Source organism: Artemia sp. Qi Xiang Cuo, chromosome 3, assembly GCF_049724085.1.
Source record: "Artemia sp. Qi Xiang Cuo chromosome 3, ASM4972408v1, whole genome shotgun sequence".
Lineage (NCBI taxonomy): Eukaryota > Metazoa > Arthropoda > Branchiopoda > Anostraca > Artemiidae > Artemia > Artemia sp. Qi Xiang Cuo.
The window spans coordinates 79,739,994-79,764,385 of NC_142796.1; the positions used below are offsets into that span (position 1 = coordinate 79,739,994).

General features: G+C 36.7%; 1 protein-coding gene across 4 annotated transcripts in view; it reads left to right on the top strand.

Annotated features, from left to right (window-relative positions):
- The window catches only part of LOC148954590 (queuosine-tRNA galactosyltransferase-like), a 56,501-nt gene extending 35,968 nt beyond the window's left edge, over window positions 1-20,533 (top strand). The window contains exons 5-9 of one of the 4 annotated variants that reach the window (XM_089086616.1): window positions 5,661-5,824; window positions 8,147-8,299; window positions 13,864-13,999; window positions 17,687-17,830; window positions 20,097-20,533. In XM_089086616.1, coding sequence (XP_088942742.1) covers window positions 5,661-5,824; window positions 8,147-8,299; window positions 13,864-13,999; window positions 17,687-17,830; window positions 20,097-20,177 — 678 coding nt within the window. In that variant the 3' untranslated portion in view covers window positions 20,178-20,533. The remainder of the gene's footprint in view (window positions 1-5,660; window positions 5,825-8,146; window positions 8,300-13,863; window positions 14,000-17,686; window positions 17,831-20,096) is intronic. The other 3 variants (XM_089086617.1, XM_089086618.1, XM_089086619.1) reach the window with 3 other exon arrangements.
- The last annotated feature ends 3,859 nt before the right edge of the window (window positions 20,534-24,392 follow it).

Here is a 24,392-nt window from a genome sequence, read left to right on the forward strand (position 1 = left end):
AAGTTTATATCGACCCCCCTTTCTGTATATACCCAAGGGTATAACTTACAACTCTTATTCTGAGAGCCGTGGGGGGGCATCCTCAAAGACATAATATCTGGACCTTTCAATTATGTTGAACAAAATGGCAATCTCAAATTTTTATTGGATGAGTTTGAGAAAAGGGTGGGCGTGGGAGGGGCTTTTAGTTGCCCTCCAATCACTTTCGACTATTAAAAAGGGCACTGTCCCTTTCAATTTCCAATGAATGAGCTTTTTTCGAAGTATTTACGACAACAAATGGCCATCTCAAAATTTCTATCACATGCATTTCGGGAAAATACGAGGTGTGAGATCCACCCTCCGGTCACTCTGAGTCTTAAAAAGGGCACTATAACTTCGGACTACGAATTCAATAAGCCCCCCTCCGAAGTTTCTATCGATCACCCTTTAGAAATATACCCAAGGGCATAACTTACAACTCTTGCCCTGAGGGGCATGGGGGGGGGGGCTGCCATCCTCAAAGACATAATTTCTGGACCTTTCAATTATGTTGAACAAAATGGCTATCTCAAATTTTTATTGGATGTGTTTGAGAAAATGGTGGGATGGGAGGGGCTTTAGTTGCCCTCCAATCACTTTTGACTATTAGAAAGGGCACTGTCCCTTTCAATTTCCAATTGAATGAGCTGTTTTCGAAGGTTCTACGACAACAAATGGCCGTCTCAAAATTAAAATCAGATGCATTTTGGGAAAATACGAGGTGGGGGTGGTATCCACCCTCTGATCACTTTCAATCTTAAAAAGAGGACTAGAACTTCTGATTAACAATCCAATGTGTCCCCTCCAAAGGTTATACTGTCACCCTTTCTATATATACGTTATATGCCCCCAGGGTATAACTTACAACCCTTACCCTGAGGGCTGGGGAGGGGGTGTTGTCATTCTCAAAGACAAAATTTCCAGACCAATCAATTGCGTTGAACAAAATTGGCTATCTAAAAATTTTTATTGGGTGTGTTTGGGGAAATGGTGGGCGTGGGAGGGGAGTTAGTTCTCCTCCAGTCTCTTTTCCATAACTCTGAATCTTAAAAAGGGCACTAGAACTTCTGATTAGCCCTTCAATAAGCCTCCTGTGAAGTTTATACGATCACCTTTCTATATGAACCTTAAATGCCCCCAGGGCATCGCTTACAACTCTTGCCCTGGGGGCTGTGGGGGGCGGGGTAGGGTCGAAGCTTTTATGACAACTCCTTCGATACGAAGTGCCCTGGTACAAGAAAAATACATTGCGCCCACATCGCTCTTTACTTAGGCAGCGCTATTGCGCTGTCTATGAAAGTTAACCTTAAAATTTGAAGCACCGTTATTTAACTGTTAATAGAAATAAAACTGGTATTTATGCGTCATGTAAAGGCAGTATAGTCTTTGAAAATACCCTCTTCCATTGACAGTGGCGTCGTGTGGGGCGGGATCAAAGGGGGGGGGGCTTGCCCCCCCTCCCCACAAATAATTTGGAGAAAAAACTATAATTCATTAAGTAACTTTAAAACGGTTGCTCGTTTTAAGCTTTAAATTTGCTCTTTACTTCGACCAGATATTTTTTTAAAATTAATCCCAGCTCGTTTTTAATGTAAAAAACGCGAAAAATAGCGGTCCATTGCGCTTCCTCATTAATATTTATTCGAATAGGCCGACATTTATGTCTTATCATTAAGGAAATGGGTCATCTACTTCTTATAAAAGCTCAGCGTAACATCAACTAGGGAGGATTTCGCTCTTGTTGGCAGGGCAGGTCTAGTGCTTGAAATATATTATAGTCAGAAACAATTTCGACTGTTTTCAATATCTGAATTAGACTATGGTATGTTAATTTTGCGTTTTAAGCTAGATTAAGCAATTATTTGATGCTTAGTCTAGGCTATCCCATACGGCAGTGCCGAAGGAATTCAGAACTACAGAGATCTAAGAACTTAAAATCCCGAGTATTGAATGCGTTTACGCTTTTGTTGCTATTGAAACTAGTTCCTGTGGCGCCAATCCTGGGGGGGGGGGTGTATTTGGTCTCCTGGATTTTCCCCATCCTTTGATTTAAAAAATAAATTTTTATTTGGTATTTTCATGGAAAAAGGGCGAAAAAAAATTACTCCCCTCCTAAGATTTTTTATAAGTATAGAATTGAGGCGGTTGAGAAGGAAATATGTTAAAAAACAATTCTTAGACCTACTTCTTATTGTGTAGAATGATTGTACTTAATACATTTTGACTGCAGCTGCTATGTTAAAGATAAATATTAAATAAGAAAAGCAAGTTATTTTTAAACAGAAGTACGCGTTGTGGGTGTCAGATGGCACTTTATGATTGCCTTCACAGCTCAGAATTAGCTAATAAATGTGGTTTTAGAGGTTCTGAATTGCTCTGGAAACGTAAAGCTGCAGTGAAATTAGGTGAAAGTGCAATAGTTCCATATGAGACAGCGCAAGAGTTTTTCTAAAAAATAGTGTTGTATCCTGTTATTGATGTTCTAACTACAGAAATTGAAAGTAGGCTTGAAGAGAACAGTTTGGACGTTTTGAACAACTTAAGCGTAATGCTAGGTGCAAACGAAATGAACAAAGACAGTGTAAGCTTTGTGTGTGAATGCTATAAGCTCGATTTTGAACACTGCATGACTGAGCTACAGTGTTTTTACGGAGTTGAGGATATAAAAAACAAAAACATTCCAGAAAGAGTATCTGTTTTTGCTGAGAAGCGCTTGAAATGTGTCTTTCCTCTGATATTTGATCTATTTAAACAGTACTTCTCTATTCCTATGACTTCTGCGTCGTGCGAAAGACCATATTCTTACCTTCGATGGTTGGACTGGAGACGTACTGCCGCAACGCCACGAGCCAAGAAAGATCTTCACTTGCACTGTTGTTTATTGAAAGAGAAAACATAGAGGATTACAATCTTCGTAACAAGTCTGTGTAACTTGGAATTATCCTTTATTTTTGCATTTGATTTATGTGGCTCGCTTATTTCAATGCTATTTATCAATATAAAGCAGTGAACACACCACCAAATCAATTTAATAAAAAGTCATAAAAAATATTTCAATGAATCACGCATAGTAAAAGTGTAGCACAACAAATTTAATCTTACTGAGTCAAAATCTGTTCAAAATTGCGTGCAACTAAATAGTGCAATACACGGGGCTGTTAGAATGGTGCTTGGTTCAACTATAAGCCACAGCATCCTGTGCTCGGATGGGAGGTTAGGGAAGTGGAGGGGGATAGGTTCTGCAACATTAGTGGTTAAGCCTGCTGAAAAAAAGCCGAATGTATATGAAATTCACCTTAGCCAACGCAAAACCTTTTTTAAGCTATACTACTGTCGCCTGCAGCAACTCACTGCTGATAATCTTAGTAAAAGCTTGATTACCAGTACTTAATTTTACGTTTATTTAATGTGTGTTTATTGTTTATTATGTATTGTGTAATTATTTTGAATTTAACCTAGTAGTGTCTTCGGTAAATGGCAACTTTTCTTCAGTAGTGCTTGAGTAATATTCTTGTCCCCCCCCCCCAATAAAAATGCTGGTGCTGCGCCCCTGTTCTTTGAGAGGAAACTCAATTTCATCTGTGAGAAAAAAAACTAGCCTCATCTTTTGTTACTCAAATCTAAATGAAAACCTAAATAAAAACTTTAGTTTTATTTATTCTATCTATAACTTGGTTTTACGTTGGGCCAAAAAAAATTCAAATTTTCTAAATAGAAAGAAAAACTACATGTATGAACTTTTCTTTATTACTTGATGTTCTGCTGACTAACACAGCCCCAAATATTTTATGACCTAGAAAGTGTTTAAAATATAAACAATGTGTTTACTTTTAGAAAACTTTAGATAGAATCCGAATAAAATTAGTTTTTTAGTTAAAGTTCTAATTTTAGTAAATAAAATTAGACTCTTTTTAAGTTTTTTTTTGAATTTTTACTATTTCTGCTCGGTAACATTCTATTATTAATGTCACTAGTCGTTTTCATTCCTATTAAGCCTATTTGTAGATGCCGAAGGTTCCTTTCTATTGAGTCTCCTGTCTTCTTTGCTTCATTCATAAAGTCATTTTCAAATATTTACTACAAAATGTGAGCATGGAAGTGACTCAACAAATCTGAATGTACAAATATCTATAAAAAAAATTTATAAGGGGAAGCGCAGGTGTCTTTTTTGCACCTGACAACTGTGTCTATTACAGCTGCGTTACTAGGCCTGGTGGCTCAAAATAAAGACATTGGCGACGGACAACTCTGGAAACAATCTTTTTGTTGGAGTCATGGGTTCGAGCTTTTTTATGGGCTTTTTCCATTGGTAAAAAGTAGGGTATTGTGAATTTATTTATTTTACGTAGAAGCTATATCTTTAGAGTAAAAATCGAAGTTAAACTATGACGAACAAATAAACTTTCAAATGGGGATAAATCCATTTATTTAGACAGTGAAAAAAAAACAGGTAGGCTACAAAAGTCCAGATATTTCGATTACATATACAGGGACCGTCTTCAGTAGAAATACTAAAATAATAAAATTAAAACTAGCATATTTATATACAACAAAATAAATAACTTTTTGGGTCATTCACAAAATAATGAACTTTCGGATTATTCACTAGATCATTTTCAGAGATAGTTCATTGACAAAGTTCATTCAATGTTCTGGATGTAAATTTTCTTCTTTAATCTTATCCGAATGTAAAACAAATTTCCAATGAAGGTGGCAAAGCCTTCCGTGTCTTCTAATTGCAAACCATATGTTGAGTTTATAGTTGTTTAGTGGGTTGGTATCATTTCCCCATATATACGACGTATTTTCGACGTAACACCGTAACACCTAATTAGAGGTGTTACGTCGAAAATAATTTAAACTATTTTACGCTTGCGAATGGAAAAATAATTTTATTAAAGAAAAGTTAGGGGGGGGGGGGGTCGTAAATGAGTTTTCCGAACCTATAGTCTTGGTAACTCCATCCTGTTTTGTTTCACGACTTTAAAACTGAGTTGAACCTTTTAAGGATAGTTTTGTGTATTTGAGGAAGGGGGGGGGGGGTTGAGGCAAGGTGACCTGGAATTTCGTGTTGGGGGGAGACATTTTTTCTCCATTCTTCACAGAATAGTATACGCTAGAGTTGTTTTATGTCTGTAAAGCGTAAAGGTAGTGCGGAAAGCTAGATTTGTCATCATAACAATAATACAAACGATTTCATAATAAGGGAATCTATTCAGTATTTCAGTAATATTGTATAGTTTGTACTAGGGAAGGAATTTAAAACTTTTGTTTAAGAAAAAATGAATTGCAGATCTGCTTGCAAGATTTTTTCCATCAAAAAAGGCTCTAAAGGATTAGATGAAATTTCCTTCTATTCCGATTTATTTTCCACTTTAGAATGGTGGCATACATCACTGGAATCTACAAAATAAAATACATGATTTTTGAGACATGACACACGTATGCAATCAGCGCACTATACATAAATGTAGGACATACGGAGTTTCCAAAATATTTTTTGTATCGCTTTAAATTAGGTCACTATTGAAAATGTGTGCTTAAAAATAAATTATTTACTTAAATTTAACTCGAATTAAATAAATTCTATTGATGTTTTAGGTTTATTAAATCTGTTACAGATTTCTTGTCTATTACAGATTATTGGCTGTCAGTTTTCTCGTCACCCGTATAATTCCACACTGCGTTACACTCGATGGGTTAATTCCCTTCCTTCTGACAAACTGGAAGTTCAGGTCCTGACATCTCATGGACCGACTGTTATCATGCCAACATGGTTTTGCCACAGATCTGTTTACGACAGGTAAAGAGATGTCTTTACAAATAACTGGAAGATCCAGTCGTAACATGAAGCAAAACCACTTGTCGACATTTTCGAAGTGTCAGTACCCAATAGCTAGAGCTCGGGTATTTTTCAATGCATTTGCGAACTTAAGTAATTCCCAGGATACCGGATACTTTAGCAATTACTTAAGTCCTGTAAAAATGCCAGATTTTCTGTCAGGGCAGCACTGACTTTGTTTTGGTTTGCTGTTCTTAGCTTTTGCTCTAAATTTAGCATTACCGTTATTATAAATGACAGACTCTGAAGCTAAATTGGTAAATCCATAAACAAATAGTAGAACTTAAATAGGAGATTCCTTGCTGATTCTGTTTTAATGCTTCTGTTCTAGTGTATAAAGAATGTTTTTAAGGCTATTTCAGAATGGACTTTGTCAACTTGGCCTCCGATAAAATGTTAAGGCTGTTTGGCACGTACCCAATCGTCCTCCCGGCTCAAAAAGCTATAGTCCTTTTAAAGTTTCTTCGTTTATATAAGCCGTTGTTGTAACATCCGTTGGTAGTTCCCTGTTTCTTAGATTGTGCATGCGGCTATGCTGAAATTTTTTTTCTATTTACCTAAAAAGCTTCAGGCATTTTTTGCCAGTTTTTTGTATGCTGCTGTCAATATTGTTTTTTCTTTTTCTTTATACTTCAATTTTTGTTATTTGGAAGACAAAATGAAAAAATCGTGTAACGAAAAAAAGTCGAGGATAGTTCTAACGAGTGAGAAAAAGAAGAATAGTATGCAAATATTTAGGTTACCCGTACACCATTACTTGGATAGGGCCTCTTTCATTTTAGTGTTTGTTTAAAAGGTTCGTCTTGCTTTATTTTTTTTCGGCAGAATTTTATCTGTATTGTTTACTGACCACTTCCATTTTTGCACTGAGGGTGGCTAGCCGAGGTTTCAAAATATTTGCATACCGTGCTTTCTCCTTTTTTAAATGGCTGGAATCATTCTCTTCGCTTTTTGTTTGTTGCAAACTTGTTCATTTTATCATGCTTAGCCAGGTGGGTCTCAGAAACTTATCAGTTATTTTCAATTTTCTTAATAAAAAGGAAAAAAAAGATAATGAAATTCACATCTCAAATAGAACCATCCTAAAAGCACAAAGATAAAAAGTGTCATAAAACATTGGGCTATATCATAATAAAACATATTAGAATTTACCTTCAAATTACCTAGGGATTGACGTAATTTTTTGAGATGCCCGAATAGTAGTTACTGGTTTATTTTAGAATTCATTTTGAAATCCCCTCGTTTTTGTTTATTTTCAAATACCTTTCCTCGATTCTTCTACTTTTATCATTCCCTTTATTTCACAGTACCCAATTCTCTGCGTTTATCAATGTATTTTCATTAAATAGAATATTGCGACGAGGAAAGTTTTTTTTTCAGGAAAAATTCAGGTTTATTATTAGATTTTAAGGATATGTCTCTTTAATCTTTAAGTTGAAAGATTCTTCATTCTAAATTTGTGTCCAGGTCTTCCAAAATAAAAGTTACACAACCACACGGTATTTGGTTGCACGGCTTAATTAAAGCGTTGTAATTTGAGGCTTTCCTTGGTTCATAAGTGGCTTTATTGTCGGTCTTATTTTCAAATTTATACTATGGCTCTGCTTTTTTATTTCCCTTTTAAAATTCTGATTAAAATCTGGTACAAACGGGAATGACGTAATTTTTTTTTCTTTTGTTTTTATTTCATTATTAATTTCTTTACATAAAATATGCTTTCTCTTCTTAATAACAGTATCTATTATTTTTTGGGGGGTAACTTTGTCCAATCAATATACTTCTTTTATTTCAGGTCTTCTAGTCAGGGGCTTAGGATCGTAGCATCCAAAAGGCTAGTGTAGTCTGTCTTCAAGCTCGAGGGGTCGACCATTGCTCTTTTAAACACAATTATAAGTTTCCAAGAAATAAATAAAATGTTGTAAAGTTTTAGAGAATCGAAAATTTCCCTTAAAATATAATGAATCGCTTACTTAAGGAAGAAAACTATCTACAGTAGAAGTGCTCCAACTTTCAGCCCCTTATTTGAGACTAATTTTTTAGCTTAAAGGTCCTGAAATCCTAGTTTTCAAATCAGGAGTCTCAGTCCTGTGTACCGTATATGCTGACTTAGATATTGTGATCAACCATATTCAAAAGCCATATATCAAAAATTCAAGTACATTAATTAAACCATTTCCCCTTTGCACCTAAGACCCCCCCCCCCAAAGAAAAAAGTACAATTGGTCATTAGACGTCGTGTTAAATCTTCGTCTGACCCTGCATATACTATTGAATATTTTACAGAGTAGGTGGTTTTACTGAAGTTCGCAAAAGCCATCCTGAAGACCTGGTATTCTTTTACAAGCACTTGGATTTGGGAGGACATATTCGTCGAGTCGATGAAGTTTTGCTAATTTACAGGTATCATCCTGGAGCTATGACTTTCGGAATCTCAGAGTAATACAAGTTTATTTGTAGATTTTGTTTATTTTTAGACAAGTTTATCACTTTGAAGTGATGAAACTAGAAAGAAACTCATTGTGTTTGTTGTTGCTGAGCTAATCAATTAATTGTGCTTCTTAGTATTCGAATGCCGAAAAGAGTGAACCTGATATTTCAAAGTTGGCATAAAAAGCTAATAACAATTTGTGCAGGAACATAAGCTCGTTTCCAAGAAAATTGTGGGCTTTTTTCTATTCCAAATACCACATCAAGGATCTAAGATTATCAAGGGATCTAAAGGCTGTGTTTAATTTGTTTTTATTCAAAATAATCCTTATATTGTATTTTCTTTTATTATGAAAAAGGACATCACGGGCTATGGTGTGGTAAGCTGGAGATTATATATTGCCATTGGTCCACCGACAGGTCACCATTATTTTGGACATTTAACTTATCATACCATCATTGATGTATTCAGGAATCGATTTGGGAGGCAGTCCAACCAAAAAAATGATGCATAGTCTTACATATACACTTCGATCCTGTCAAAATGTTTTACTTTTCTTGTTTTGGGTGTTTTTTTAAAATCTTTATTATCAATATATAACATCTTGGACAAAAATTTACTAAGCCAGGGTCCATATGTTGCCCATGGTCCACCACTGTTCAAGATGTATTATTTTTTAGATTTTCATGAGCTTCCTCGGGATTGAATTTAGGAGATATTAAATAAAAAAAAACAAGTTTTTTTTTTAACTGAAAGTAAGGAGCGACATTCCAACTTAAAACGAACAGAAATTATTCCGTATATGAAAGGGGTTGTCCCCTCCTCAACGCCTCACTCTTTACGCTAAGGCTTTTTATTGTTTTAAAAAATAAAGTTGTTTGACAGAGTCAAACTTTAGCGCAAAGAGCAAGGCGTTGAGGAGGGGGCACGAACAAACTTCTATATTTATATGTTTTCATTACGTATATTACGGAGTTTACCCCTAGTGAATACCTCGCTCTTTACGCTAAAGTTCGAATTTTCTTCGAATCACAAACCCCTGAATCACAAAGGCCGGTTAATTAGAATAGATAGCTCTTTTGAAGTACTAAAAAAAAAACCTTAGCGTAAAGGGCGAGGTATTGACTAGGGAGCGAACCCCCTCATATACGCAATAATTTCTGTTCGTTTTAAGTCTTAATATTGCTTCTCACTTTCAGTTGAAAAAACTTGTTTTTTTATATAATTTCTGATCGTTTTTTAAATAATGCTGGGAAATCCGGCGCCCCCTTCATAGAAATGTCCCTTCCCCCAAGGAAACATCCTACATGGAAAGATTCTCCTCCGTAACACCCTCCTCCGACCCCCCCCCCCCCACACACACACCAGAAAAAAAGTCCTCCTGAAACGTCTTTATACTTCCCATTAACCAATACTGTAAACGATATGTAAAGAATGGCCAAAGTTCATAACTTGCAGGCCTTCCCCCGGGAACTGTGGGGAATTAAGTCATCCTCAAAGACATATTTATTAGATTTTCGACTATGCTGAACAAAATGGTTATCTGAAAATTTTGATAGGGTGACTTCGAGAAAAAATGAGCGTGGGAGGGGGCCAAGTTGCCCTCGAATTTTTTTGGTCACTTAAAAAGGGCACTAGAACATTTAATTTCCGTTCAGATGAGCCCTCTCGCGATATTCTAGGACTACTGGATCGAAACGATCATCCCTGGGAAAAAAAAGAAGAAAAAACACGCATCCGTGATCTTTCTTCTGGCAAAAAAAAAAAAAAAAAAAAAAAAAAAAAATCCACATTTTTGCAGATATGAGCTTGAAAAGTCTATAGTAGGGTTCTCTGATGGTGTGATTTTCGTTAAATTTTTATGACTTAGGGGTTGTTTCCCTCTTTTCTTCGAAAATAAAGGAAAGGCAAATTTTCTCAGGCGGGTAACTTTTCATGGGTAAGACTAAACTTAATGAAACTTATATATTTGAAATCAGCATAAAATTCTATTGATGTATCTATTGGTATCAAGATTCCGGTTTTTAGAGTTTTGGTTACTATTGAGCCGGGTCGCTCCTTACTTACAGTTCGTTACCACGAACTGTTTGATGACAAATGGAAATGAAAGATAGCCGTTGTGTTGCCAAAACTTTACATATACACATGCAATTGTATTGTGTGACCGACCACTGGCTAATCATCACTTGTCAACTGCTTGATAAAGTGCTCAATCTATCATAATACTTACCTGGAAAGATGATAATTTGATTTTAGTAGCATTTTAGTTTGATGTGGTGAAACTGTCAAAGCATTCGATTGGCTCTAAAGCTTCTGTGTTCCTGATGGACTGCTATGCTTTATATATCCCCAAGTGATCAAAATTCCGGCCATACGAATTTGACTAATTGTATGTTTTGATCTGTACGTAAACTTTCTCTGAACTTTAAAAGATAAACAAACACAAAATAATTCAAAATATGAGTTCCAACAGATTATCAGTTTGTTCGATCCAAATTTAGTAGTGTGTATTTGCTTATTTTTCTTGTTGTTTGTTTTTCGGAGTTAATTCTTTTGGCAAGTGAGCATTTCACTTCTACTTGTTTTTGCGTCTTTGAAAGAGAAGCTCAACGTACAGAGAAAATCTATTGCAAGACCGCAGACGTCAACCCAGTGCCATTTATTTATCAACCATACTTACAAACTGTGCTTGTTTTAACATAATTGGTCACTGAGAAAAAGGACTGTTTTTTCCAAGAATTTTTATAAGATAGCTGCAAGAAGCTAGTTTTGAGTCAAAATTTCTAGTTCGTTTGCCATAAATAATGAACATCTTAAATAGTATTTCTGTGTTACCAGGGATATTGGCAAACTTCCATTACCCTAAGGGTTCCTCGGGCAGCCATTACAGAGCTCTTAGAAATCTGAAGGATATACAAAGAAGCCTGTGTTTGTAATGAACAAAATAGGTAAAAAAAAATTCAGTAGGTCATCTTAATTCATCTAAACCCTTTGAGAGTGCCTAGATTGGAACCAAGTTTGGTAGATATACTTATGGTGTATGCGGATCGTCCCTAAATCTTCGTTCAGCATATCTATAGGGCTCACGATAAACACTTGGATTTTGATAAAACTTGATTTGCTGCAGCAAATGAGGCTATACTTATGGTGTTTTCTGGGTATCAACCTAATTAACCTCCCAGGAGGGAATAGATAAGTTAGTATTGTTCAACTGGAAAATTTTTGACCTCCATGTGACTAGAAATTATGAAAATATTTTCATTAAAAGGTATATTTCTCTCATTTGGACACCTTATAAGCAATGGCAGATCCTGGATTTGGGAGGGGGCAGCTTGCTTATGGAATAAAATTGTATTCTGTAAGAGAAGTGTCTTTTTTCCTTGAATTGTTCTTCTTTTATACTCTTATTTGCACTCGCAGGATTACTGGTAAAAATACGGATGCTGAAAGTATCTTCCATATCGCATGATCTTTTTGAAGCTATTTACAAGACATATAATTTTAGTCCATCCATCAAAAGGGACATGAATGTTCAATGGAACAGAACTCTTACCATGGTAGAAATGGATTGTGCCCGAAAATAAGCTATTGTGCGACTTCTTCCAGCGAAATCTTCGTGACACGTATCTGCATTATGTCTGGAACGACTAATTGCATAAGTGTTCGAACTTCACATCAATGAGCATCGTGGAAATTGTCATTGAGGTTCTTCGCCTGTTCAACGAGCAACGGTAATAGCTAGTGGGTATAATTATGTTTCGGCAAGCAAAGTTATGCTGATAATCAAGGCATTATAGTTGTTTTTTTCAGACTCTGGATATCATGGTTGAGTCAATCAATGGCCTAAAGGAACTATAAGCTGTTCAGCTCAGTAGATATTTTTCGGCTAGTCATAAGTTTGATAAGATGCTCTTCACTTTTTGGGTCCTGGAATTTTTGAAAAATGAACCATATAGACAGAGAGTTAGCGTGTCCATCCATCTTCTCACTTCTCCAGCTATTTCCGAACAGAGAAGTACAGAACAACTTTCTCAAATCTAATTTAGCTCTGCATCTTTCCCCATTGACGTCGCTCCTACTCAGGTGGGGACTAACAAAAATGGATCATCAGACTACTGATCAAGAAGACAGCTTTTTTGTTAAGTTTATCGACACGACTGGCCAACGGATTAACTCTTCCAGGCAAAATGAGAACAATTTAATTAATTTAAACATTGCCCATATTGCAGCAAATATTGTCAGAGCATATGAGGAGAGAGGCCCTGTCTTCTTAAACGAGAGATAAAGATCAAGAAAAATCATTCTGATCCACTACAATTTTGTACTGACTTCTTTTGCACTTACGCACAGTTAAGTGGCATTGAATAAATATAGTTCTCAGTGCCTGCAACTTCAGTAACAAGTGAGAGCACATTTAGCATTGCTGGACATTTAGCAAAGCAGTGCTCACGAATGACTGCCAAGTCACATGAACTCCAAATGTTTTTATGTGATAAATTTTAATTTATGTGGTCATTTTATTATTAATCTTTTCTTCATTAACTAGAATGTGCTCTTTACTCGCATATACTTTAACAAACTGAAAAATTGGAATATTTGTTAAAATGGACGAAAAAAAAGAGCAAACAACAGAAACGCAATTCCGTATATTTCTGTTCGTTATAAATTTGTTTTTAGTTTGGCCAAAAACGAAACGGTTCCGGCCCCTATTTTGAGCAGGAGTAAATAAAAAAGGACGTTCCAGTGATACTTTCGATTTCACCAATCTGTATATTAGGATAGATTATTAAACTGGTCTGTATATTCTGTATTTACGTCATATCCAATTTGCCGGTATTAAGTATATCAGGATAGTGAATTTACTTAAAACTGGATTTTGGACGACCCTTTAATTTTGAATGACCGGATTGATGAGACTATATGAACAGTGCCACCAATTCACAGAAATGTAGTGGGGGGCACCCCCCTCCAATTGACGCGACTGGATATGGAGTTGCCTGGCTTTTCTCTTTTAATCTAAGTTTTCTTTATTATTCACCTGATCCTACGTTTTTTTTTTTTTATTTATGCCCCCCCCCCCAGAAATGACTACCTGTGTACATACCTACTTGGACTATGATATTTTAATCATTCAACCGCATTAAACTAAATTTTTTGGATTATAATATTAATCATTTTCATCATTTAAACATTAAATTTATCCTACAAAACAAAAAAAACTAGAAATATGATTCATTCAGACACATGATCTTGTTTCTGAATGAGAGCGGAGCTCTTAAAAAGAATGCAAAAACAGCAAGTCGTCTGGAAGTATTATTAATCATAGTAGAATCGAAAGATCACGCCAAAGTCTGCACCCCACCCCTGTGTCTCTGCCTGTACCAATTAGTGGTCAACTTATATTATTCTTTTTCCATGTCCGTTTATTATTGAGCTATGCTTGATTGGCCTAGCAGTTTTAAATATTTTCTTTTTTTACTTGTGGGACTTCAAAAAAAAAAAAACACAAAAGATTTGATTTAGGCTGAATTTTGTGTTTGGTTAACACAAATGACAAATTTTTTATTTCTAGAAAAACAATTTGGAATTTGCGAGTTAAGCGTCTGGAAGAAAATTTTATATTGAATTGGGAATCTTTTTTTATCTGGAATGCAGGAAAGCAAGGCCGGCAGTTGTATAGATCAATTTCTGAAATTTCAAGAAAAAAGGTTGGTAATTTTGGACCTAAAGATCATATTTTAGGAGCGCAGTTTATCGCATAAACCTTTTTTTGTAACTGGGATCAAAGAAACGTTTTTTGTTGTACTAGCACTAGGCAATTGTGAAAAGTCCAATTCAATATATCAAAAGGGCACTGCGTTACATGGCACCCTGGTCAACCATTTTCAGTTACTATTATATCTCTTAGAATAATTTAAGTTCTGATATCTGGTTTAAGTTTTGAAATTAATTAACTTTTCCTATTATAGTTAACTTAATTACATAACGCTGAGTATATCAGTCTCCTATGCAACGTTTCCGCTGAGCAGCATTGCCAACGCTTTGAGATAAATTGTACCAGTTTTCCGACCAAAGTTGTACCACAAGAGACTTATTTGTAAGATCTGAACAGTAGGTTAAAATTTCGCAGCTCACGTCGCTTTGCGACGCTAGCCGGTAGTTATGTTTAATTGATTTCGCTGAAAACTGAAAAAAAGTTCTAGGGCAAGAACAGGAAAAATAAACCCAAAGCAATAGCAACCTCATATCTTGAAATATGAAGAATGCTTCTATAGACTTTCTCAGCTTAACAAAATAGTAGTCCAAAACCGCTAAAAGCATTTTAGAAGTAGGTTTCAGTAAAATTTTCTGAAAGCGTTCTCGAAGCTGATTGTTGGGATTAATCCTTTCTTTCGAAATTTTGGGCATTAAGGCGAATAATGGATAAAGTAAGGAAGCCAATAACGAGCACCAGAAGCTACAAAAAAAAACAACCAACATATCAGCAATCACGCCATGAAAGTGGCTAAGCCCACAGAATCCCATAGGTCCACGGACTAGGCAACCCACTGGCGAGTTACGCGTTGAACACATAATTCACATAAGTTCTTGATCAATTCTACTAATCACAACTAAATTAATTTAACAGAGGTATGTCGACTTTATTGCACTTTAAATCAGGTTAAACCGTACAAAGGTAATAAAACTGTAACATTAAAAAAAGAGGAACATTTTTGCTAGGTCATTTTTCCGCTATTTCTTCTTGTAGCTCAGCTTTTTCATATCCTCTTCCACAGTTTTTCCTCATTGGATGCAGAACCATTTTCAAAGTTGATTTCCAATTCTTTGAGACAATAAGTTTTGCACTGAGAAGCCCCTTCAAGGTGGTGAAACCAAGACGATTTCTAATGCTGGTTTTGTTCAGATTGGTAGCTGAGAAAGGTCGCTCAGCAGCAGCGGAAGCGTGTGGGAGAACAAGTAGTCTTAAAGTGAAACGCCAGGGCAGAAGAAAACGCTTTGTCGCATTAACATCTTTTTGCCTGTAAACCAAAGTCCAAAACACGGCTGGATCTGAGTCAATCGAAGTACCAAGCTCAGAGCAAAATGGTAATCTTCCACTCTTGGACGATATCTTACAGATCATTGTCACTCAGGAAATTTGGAAGCTGAGCCAGAAGCGGTGCCAGGTTTGGCTGATTTTACTCAACTCCCATAGCATAGCGGGGATGAAGCCTATCGAAGTTCCTTACCGATGAATACCTGGAGTGGAAAAAAACGCTTTCTCATCTCATCACAGGGCACGATCAAAAACTTCCTACACTCTTTTTTAAAATCAACTGCAGCAGATAGATACCTTTTCTTTGGCAAAATCACTTCCATTCGACCCCCACAATCTACGTCCTTGAAATTGACGTAGTTGTTGGTGTCATGTTGGTTTACGAAGCGGGAATCACTTTCTTAGGTATAACTAGACAACAAAAAGTGGGATGCTATTGTCTTGTACACTTCAGAAAAACAATTATAGACAAGATGAATCTGGGTGCATTGTGCCTGAAATTGCTTGTTTAGGTCTTCGATATACTTCAAAATATACATCAGGAAGCCAAAGTAAGCCCGGAAAACTGCTGACAGCAGATTGTTTAGTATGGCAGTGGCCTTCCCTGGTTTGTTGGTCTCTTTAAAACTTTCAGCACGGAAGAATAAAGTCAAGCAATCCCACTGCCCCAAATATCGAGCTACAACAACTTGTCTAGACAACCATCGAGTTGCTATACCTATGTATCAAAATTAGATGTTTTTTCCATTCCATTTACTTTTGCAATTCTGAAATCTCACTGGCCCGTTTTGGGCTGCGACAAATATAGCCGTTTACATCCTGACAAAAATCTTCAATTTATTTTGGCAATCGTTTACCGGCAGCATGAGCACATATGTGAAGGGAATGACATGAACAACCAAGTACAAAATAACTTGAGCAGTCTTCTGACAGCTTCGCCTAAACACCACCTTGCTCCCCCATCATAACCGAAGCATTGCCTGTGAAAATCCTATTAGGTTTGCCTATGGAGCTCCAATTAAAAAAAAAAGTAGTTTAGTTATCGCCCGGTAAATGTCTTAGGCTGCACATTGCTGAACTTTTATAAGTCTCAAGAAGGAGTCTCTTCCAGGAAAACTATCTTCTCGATCAACACCATTCAGATCAAGATAGCGAACAATTATAACCAGGCTCTTTTTGTTACACAAGTCTGTGCTTTCCTCAACTATCATCGAGAATTTCTACTTCTTGATGATTTCACACAGATATTCGAAACCAACTTCACAATAACGTCGTTCACGAAATGTGACCGACCTTAAAATTTGGATTGTACCAAAAAAATTTCAAAAGCACCGCATTGTACCAGGACCTCTAAATTGTACCAAAAACGGTACAATCGTACCGCGTTGGATACGCTGCCGCCGAGTAGCTTTTTCTCAGCGTTTCAGATGCAATGATAACGTCAAATCTTAAAAGTGCTGCTAACCTGAGACATGATGGACAAATGAAAGGATTAATTAAGCACAGAAGTTTTGCAAGAGGGTAAGCGAGGACAAGTGACGCCAGGTTTTTTTCTTATTGGCTTGCGTTCTCCTCTATAATTACGTTATGGTGCGCAGGTCAATGTTGATATTCGTAGTTAGCCAAATTATTTCAAGTAACATATGACTGGATAAAAATCAAAATTTTTATTTGTGCCGTATTTTCTAGATTTGTAGGTCGCTTCCTACTTGATTCAAGCCCAGGGGGATTGGAAATGACACAATAAAACATTTCATCATTCATTTCGCCATTTCTATCTTAAACGAAAGAAAGAGCGAGGTAAAAGATCTATAATTTTGGCATACTTTTGATTTTAACGGTAATTTCAGGCATGTGAACCCGAAAATAAACTAATATTGGGCCTCTGTATTAATCTATACTCAACTTCAGAGGTGGTGTTGGGTCAATTTGACTTACAACGATATTTTCTGTTGAAAGTTTCTTCTTTATTTACAAGGCTATAATCGGCAAATCTGAACAGAATTTTTTTTTTTTCAAATTCTCTTCACGGTGTGCCTTAACACACCCACTTTTAATTGCATTTTGCCTTAACGCTGGGAGGGGGAAAAGAAGATGAGAAAATTATAAGGTTGCCATCTCAACTTCGTTCAAGGATTTGACACTTTGGTTAGTATTATAGAAAGCATAAAAAGGAAAAAAAAAATAAAATAACAGGAACACATTAATCACAATTCATTATCGATTACTAAGATACTGTGACAACTATAACATCGTTTCCGATAATTAGACTATTGAATAAAATACAGTCTACCATGTCTTTTCTGGTTGCATAGTCATAGCTATATTTTCTTTGTTTTTGTATTTTCATGGGTTTCAGGTCAAAGGGTTTTGTGACGTAGATGCCAGGAAAATTGCACAAGGTTATTACACTTTTGAAGCAGAGAAACAAATACCTAGGCCCAAAATACCAATTGTTCACTTCAAGGATGGGGAGCCACCCTTTGTAATTTGTGTTAAGTTGGTAAGATTTTGTAGTTTCTGAGTTTCTTTCTTTGTCTTAGTTTCTGAGATTTTGAGTTTCCAGAAAACATAATAGTTGAACCACAATGCGACCGATATGGATCAATGTGTCTGTTACTGAGGAAAAGAATAATATATCACACGAGATTCTGTGGCACACATTACCTCTGGAGTCTTTCGTTTTAAGAGATCACATCATAAAATCATCATGGACCCTTGAAGTAAATTCGTGGCTAGATTCAAAACATATGCTATAATCTGTCATTTAAAGTAAGCGCGAGGGGCCTTGGAATGACAAGCAGGGGCGTCCCGAGGGGGGGCAGGGAGGGGCGCACCCCCAACTTTTTTGGCATTTAGTATAATTTTCGCCGATGGCGAAAATTTTGGCAGAAATTTTGCAAAATCGGCAGAAATTTTTGATTTCTGCAGAACATTTGGCATAAATCAGGTAGCGATTCGGTAAAATTCAAGTAGATCGCCCCCCCCCAATAAAATGAGCCTTGGGACGCCCCTAATGACAAGATTTAAACTGTAAGTCGAAATCACGAGCATAATTTGCTACGGGGCAGAGGTAAGCATGAGGGGCCTTGTGGCAAGATTTTAAGTGTAAGTCGAAATCAAGAGCAGACAATCAGGGGCATAATTTTCTACGGGGCAGGGGGAGATAACTACCCCCTTCAGACCCAAGTTTGCCCCCCCCCTCCCCAGCTGAAACTTTGTTTCTTCAAAAATCTTGTCAATACTAAGATAAGCCTGCGATTTCAGGCATCGAAAAAAACGGGTCAGTTTTCTTTAGTATACCTTTGCTTGTGTGGTACTATATGGCTTTCATTTGTTACTGTCATTTTCACTTGATTTGGGAAAATTGGCTCCAGCTTCCCCCCCCCCCAACCCCAGGATTTTGATGAAATTAAGCCGCTCCTTATAATAATTAAATTGGAATCAATAGAAAAATTATTTCCCTTAAATCTTTCCTTTCGACATCCTCTCACCCCATTCGGGGACGACCTACTTTTCGTTTACCCCTAGTTGGTTGGCCGACAAACACAATCTTTGGGAATCAGTCGTCCTTCATCCGCAGAACGCTAGAAGACGGGTGCGGATAACTTTTTCAGAGGAATTGTATAAGGATAGCTTTACCGATGTACGTCAAAAATAAAGCTATATGAAAAGCGCGATTTCAGTCTGATGTCAAGGAGGCTATAACGAAAGAAAGATCAACATGATTTGGTTCACTTTACGGAAGACAGGTTGTCAAAATTTCTCCTTTTGGTAATCCAACTACGGTAAAACGAAAAGCAGGACGTCCCTAAATGGGGTGAAATGAGGTAATAAGGAAACATTTAAAGGAATAAAAATTCCTGGCAGGAAATAAAGAGTGAAGCCATGAATAGAATAGAATGGAGAGTGCGCAGCTGTGTTTTCCTCACCCAGCTTGATTTTACGATGAGCTAACAGCAGTAGTAGTATCCTCTGGCATCAAAGATCTCGATCAATCTGCTCGTACAGTTGCAAACTGCAAAGCTTCTACTTACAGTTAGGTTAAGTCAGAAGCCTCTCTTTCGCGGCCAAGAATTTTTTTTTTTTCCTTTTCAGTGTTCACCCAGCATTAAAATGGAGTGCAGCGCAATCTGTCCTCCGCTAGCTTTCAGTCAGATAAAACACTGGGTTGTTAAAAATCGTTTTCCCCCGAAGTGCTTCAATTTGTTTCTTTTCGTGAAAAAGACAAAATGTGAAGCGTGAAGTTTCAGTGGACTAAGAATAGGGTGTACCTATAGTGGATATCAGTCTCAAAACTTGCCTGGGAACTTTTTTTTTACCTCAACTTTTTCTTGTTCTTCAAAACGGTGAAAAGTATTTCTCTTTGGCACAGATTCAAAATTCAATCTAGCATTAACAATTTTCAATATAGCGTTAATCCATGCTAAAATTTGGTTTCATTGCTTCAGTATTAAAAATACTTTTGATTAATAATATAATTGATAGTTACTAGAGCTTGAAATGTTAGAGATCAATCGAAGAAGGAAGCCTGTTTTTTTTTTTGCAATAACCATTTTAGAAAACCTTTCAATGTCGTGTTCAGATGAAGAGTAAGGGGAGGGAGAAGGAAGGTGGCTTTATACCTTATTCCGAATATTGTGACTGAATTTTTTTATTCAAATACCTCTCTTCATTTCTGTTTTGAATTGACTTTTTCAAACGCTACCCTTTCTACCGGAAAAAAAGTAGACGATTTTTAGTTCATTCAATTCTGTATTCATTTTTAGGATATGACCAATGGAGAGCTGGAAAGGAACATAGAAGGACTAGGACTTGTTGAAAACATCGACTATGTGATATTTAGCTGATCCAATGATGATGAAACGTACAAGTACAACATATGAATTTTGATTTTATTAATGAAAGACAAAGTTTGTAAGTGGCATACTTCATTGGCTTTGATTATCAACAGGGTTACTCGCAAAAAAATTTAAAGAGGTGGGGGGGGGGCAATTACTTAGAATCTTTCCTGATGTGGGAAAGTACTTCAACTGATGAAAAGAACAAGTTGTAACTCAAACTGTATCAACTTCGTTAATTGCAAAACAGCCCATTATTACAAACCAAAAAAATCTAACTTATATGGAACATCTACTTTCAGCCTACCATTGTTTTTATTGTTCTTTTTTTTTGTCATGGTCGTGTGGCTTTTTGCAATAAATAGTAAAACACATTATTGTTACATCCTTCGTAATCATAAACGTTTGTTTATACTCCCCAATTACCATTCAATCCTATTTACAACAAATAACTACAACCTACCATGATCGCCAAGTATCTTCCCTCCCCCTAAAAAAAGAATTAGAGTTTCCAAACAATTATAATGATATTGAAGCGTAAAGCCACATTTTATTAGATAGTGTGAAACATATGGCTTATCGCTACAATTTTGCTTGAGGAAGAATTATGTATCGACACTTCCGCATCCTAACCTCATATCGTAAGATTTGCCCAAAATCGTTTTTCCTGAAATATTTTATTGGCTTTGTGACGACGCATTCAATGGTGATAAAGAGTTTGGTGACAAACCTGAGATCCAAACAATTTAGTTGCATTAGGATACTAGGTTCGTTTGTCATACCGTTGATTCTGTTCTCGTAATGATGCATGATGGTGCTTACTAACCAAGCAGGAAATAGCAAAATCCTACAGAGGAGGTTCTCACCTCACTACGTGAATATGGCTACGCAATAATACACGGTAATAAAACATGTTTATTGATTATTTAACTTTTAATTGATTTTGGAGTTGTGAATAATTTGCTTCACATCACTGTGCTCAAAACGAAACGACATATCTAGAATGTAATTTTTCGAAAGTGAGATAGGTCTCCCTTAGAGGTACCCACTGTTTGAACTTGGACAGGTGAATATACTTCTTAAGAATAGAGGAGACTAGCCATAATTGTAATATTGAAAATAGCGCACCTTTAGCTCAGAAGCAAGCACACATAATTTTTAGACGCTATATACCACATTAAAGCCCCATTATTTACCATCACACTGTAATTTTTACAGAATTATTATTACTACTTCGTCGTTAATTAAAAACCTTGAACAAAATTAGTCCCTTGAAAAAGTAAAAAAGATACTTACTTTCGCTCAGTTGACAAATTATGCAAAGATTGACATGGATCCTTTTGTTTCTGTCTCTTCTGCTCTCTTGTCACAAACGACTGTGTCTGAATCTCTCTTATGGGATAACTTCGTAGTCATGCTTTTAAATTTAAAGGCTCAAGAGAAACCTTTAATCCAAAATCAAAACAAAGGTGGAGGAGAGTATAAAGGGACTGAATAAGGTAGTGTATGATATTTGCGTAGGAGCAGGAGAAAGTGATAAAATTGAAGGTAGGGATTCAGAGGAGAGGGAATTGGATATGGAAAGGAAAAAGTTAAAAGCTAGGCTACAAGAAGCGTAAGATGTAGTCAGGCTCCAGAGACCAGTAACTTTTGATACTAAGTTATTGGCATACCCAATAATTAGGAGAGAGCATAAGACAGTAGTAAGAAAGTGTAAGAACATTAAAGAAGAAGAAAATATTAAGGAGATAGAGCAGGCATTAAAGGATAAGGATAGAAAAATTTTTGGAAGGTTTCAAGTTCTACCAGAAGGGAGACAAGCCAAGATACCCCCCCCCCCCCCGCGGGCACCTGGTCGATTGAATTAAAGAGGCAGGAGACAACGGAAAATGAGTGTATTTGAAGATAATTGGAAGAAGAGTATCAAAGATCAAGTTTATGGCCCTATGAAGGAAGAAGATGATGCTTTAATCGAGCCAGTTAGGGTAGAAGAAGAATGGAAAAGTCTGGAATTTGGAAAAGTTCGATCTGAAATTTGGCCAAGTGAGTGGAACCTGGCAGTAGGAGTGCCGATTTTTAAGAAAGGGAATAGGAAACTACATGAAAATTACAGATGTATACATTTAGGTAACACACTAGGAAAGCTAATGGCGAAGGTATTAGATAACAGACTTAGAAGTTGGCTCCAGAAAACTGAAAGGCTACCCTCGGAGCAGTCAGGATTCAGAGAGGGACATAGAACGATTGATCAAATTTTTATATTAAAGTGTTTAGGTGATAAATTTATAAATAAGAAGGGATGTAAATTGTGTGTTGCTTTTTTTGGATTTAAAAGGGGCATTTGATAATGTAAAGAGGGAACTGTTAATGAAGGATTGTATAAATATTGGCCTGCCATACCCACTTGTACGGATTTTAATAAGTATGTATGAAGCTGCAAAGTCTGTTAGTAGGGTTGCAGGAAAATTTTCAGATATAATTTGTTCTAGAAAGGGGGTTAAACAAGGTTGCCCCCTGTCACCGCGGCTATTTTCGTTGTTTATTAATGATTTGCCGGATTTTCTTAGGAAGTAAGCAGCCCCAATGGTGTCATTAGATGTCTGTGAACTATGCATGCTGATGTTCGCAGATGACCTGGCACTAGTGGCGAAGTCTAGAGAGGATTTACAGTTCTTGTTGGATAGAACTAAGTATTATATAGATAGGAAACAACTAAGCCTGAATGTAAAGAAGTCGGTAGTTATTGTTTTTAGAAAAGGGGGTAAGATTACATGTAGGGAGAGAGTAAAATGGGAGGGAATAGATTTAGATTGTAGGGATGGGTTTACGTACTTAGGACGTAAGTTTTCGTCAAATGGTAAGTTTGGAAAGCAGCTGAAGCTAAGTCTTGCTAAAGGAAAGTCCTGCGTCTATGCTGTGACTGCTAGCCAACTCGCAAACATACAGAGCTTGAAGATGCATAAGCAGATATTTCAGGTAAAGATTGAATCGGCTATGCATTATGGATCTGAAGTTTGGGGATACATACCTGGTGAGACGATGGAGAAGATTCAGCTTCAGTATTTTAAGAGTTTTAGTTCTACATTTTTCAACGAATAGTTTAGTATCGAGAGGAGATCTAGGTTTGTTTTCTTTAAGAATTAATAGGCTAGTAGGGATGATAAGACTATGGGAGACAATTGTAAGTATGCACGTAGTAAGGATAACAAAAACAGCATATTTAGAAAGTCTGAGGATCCCAGAGAGTGATACGTGACCATCTCATATAAAGAAGATATTGGATGATTGGGGATTTACAGAGCTATGGACTGGTGGGCTAGGGATTGGAATAAAGGAAGGAGCAGTTGCAAATAGGGTCAGGGAGAGGTTAAGGGACCAGGAGATCCAGGTGTGGCATGCACGAGTGAATGAGACTCGATCATTGGAGTTATATGCAAAGGCTAAGGAGCAGTGAGGAGAAGAATTGTATTTTAAGGCGGAGCTTCAAAAGAGGCAACAAGTTGATTATTTGTGTTAGGTCAGATGGGTTACCACTAGGTGAGAGAAGGAAGTATCTGGGAGGGATTAGGCAAGCTTCTGGTCCTTACTTCTGTCCCATATGCGGGAAAGAGGAAGATTTGTTTCATTTTGTGGGGAAGTGTAGTGAAATAATAGATTTAAGGAAAGAATTGTTTGGAGTTGAAGTTTGGGAGAGAGATGAGATAATAGATTTATTAGCACGAAAAGATATGGGAGGTATAAAGAGACTCGGAAGGTTCCTGACGATGGGTATAGAGCATAGAGAAAGGTTTATTTTTTTTGAAGATTAGGGAATAGGGTGATAACTCACTAGCTTAGATTATAGTTTTGTGCCAATTTATGCTGGTATGAAAGTGTCTTTGTTCTTGTGACCACGATCCTTTGGGCTTTTGAGTCAATAAATTCTATTCTATGAGTCAGTCGCACGATTTATGGCTAACACCAAGAACAGTAAGAGCACCATAATTTTTAGGGAGGGTTGGGGGGAGGGGAACATTCAGTTTGTGCATAAAAAAAGTGTCAGATTCTTTTCTAAATAAGGTATTTTAAGTCTGTTATGTATTTTTTGTGCACGGAGGGGGGGGGGCGGCTACCCTTCTTGCCAATTCCTGTAGGCACCTTCTAGCTAGCGGTCCTTCTTTACTCATTGGTGGTGTCTCAAAAATGGTTTGCTAACTTATTTTCTACTTATTTGAAATACAATGC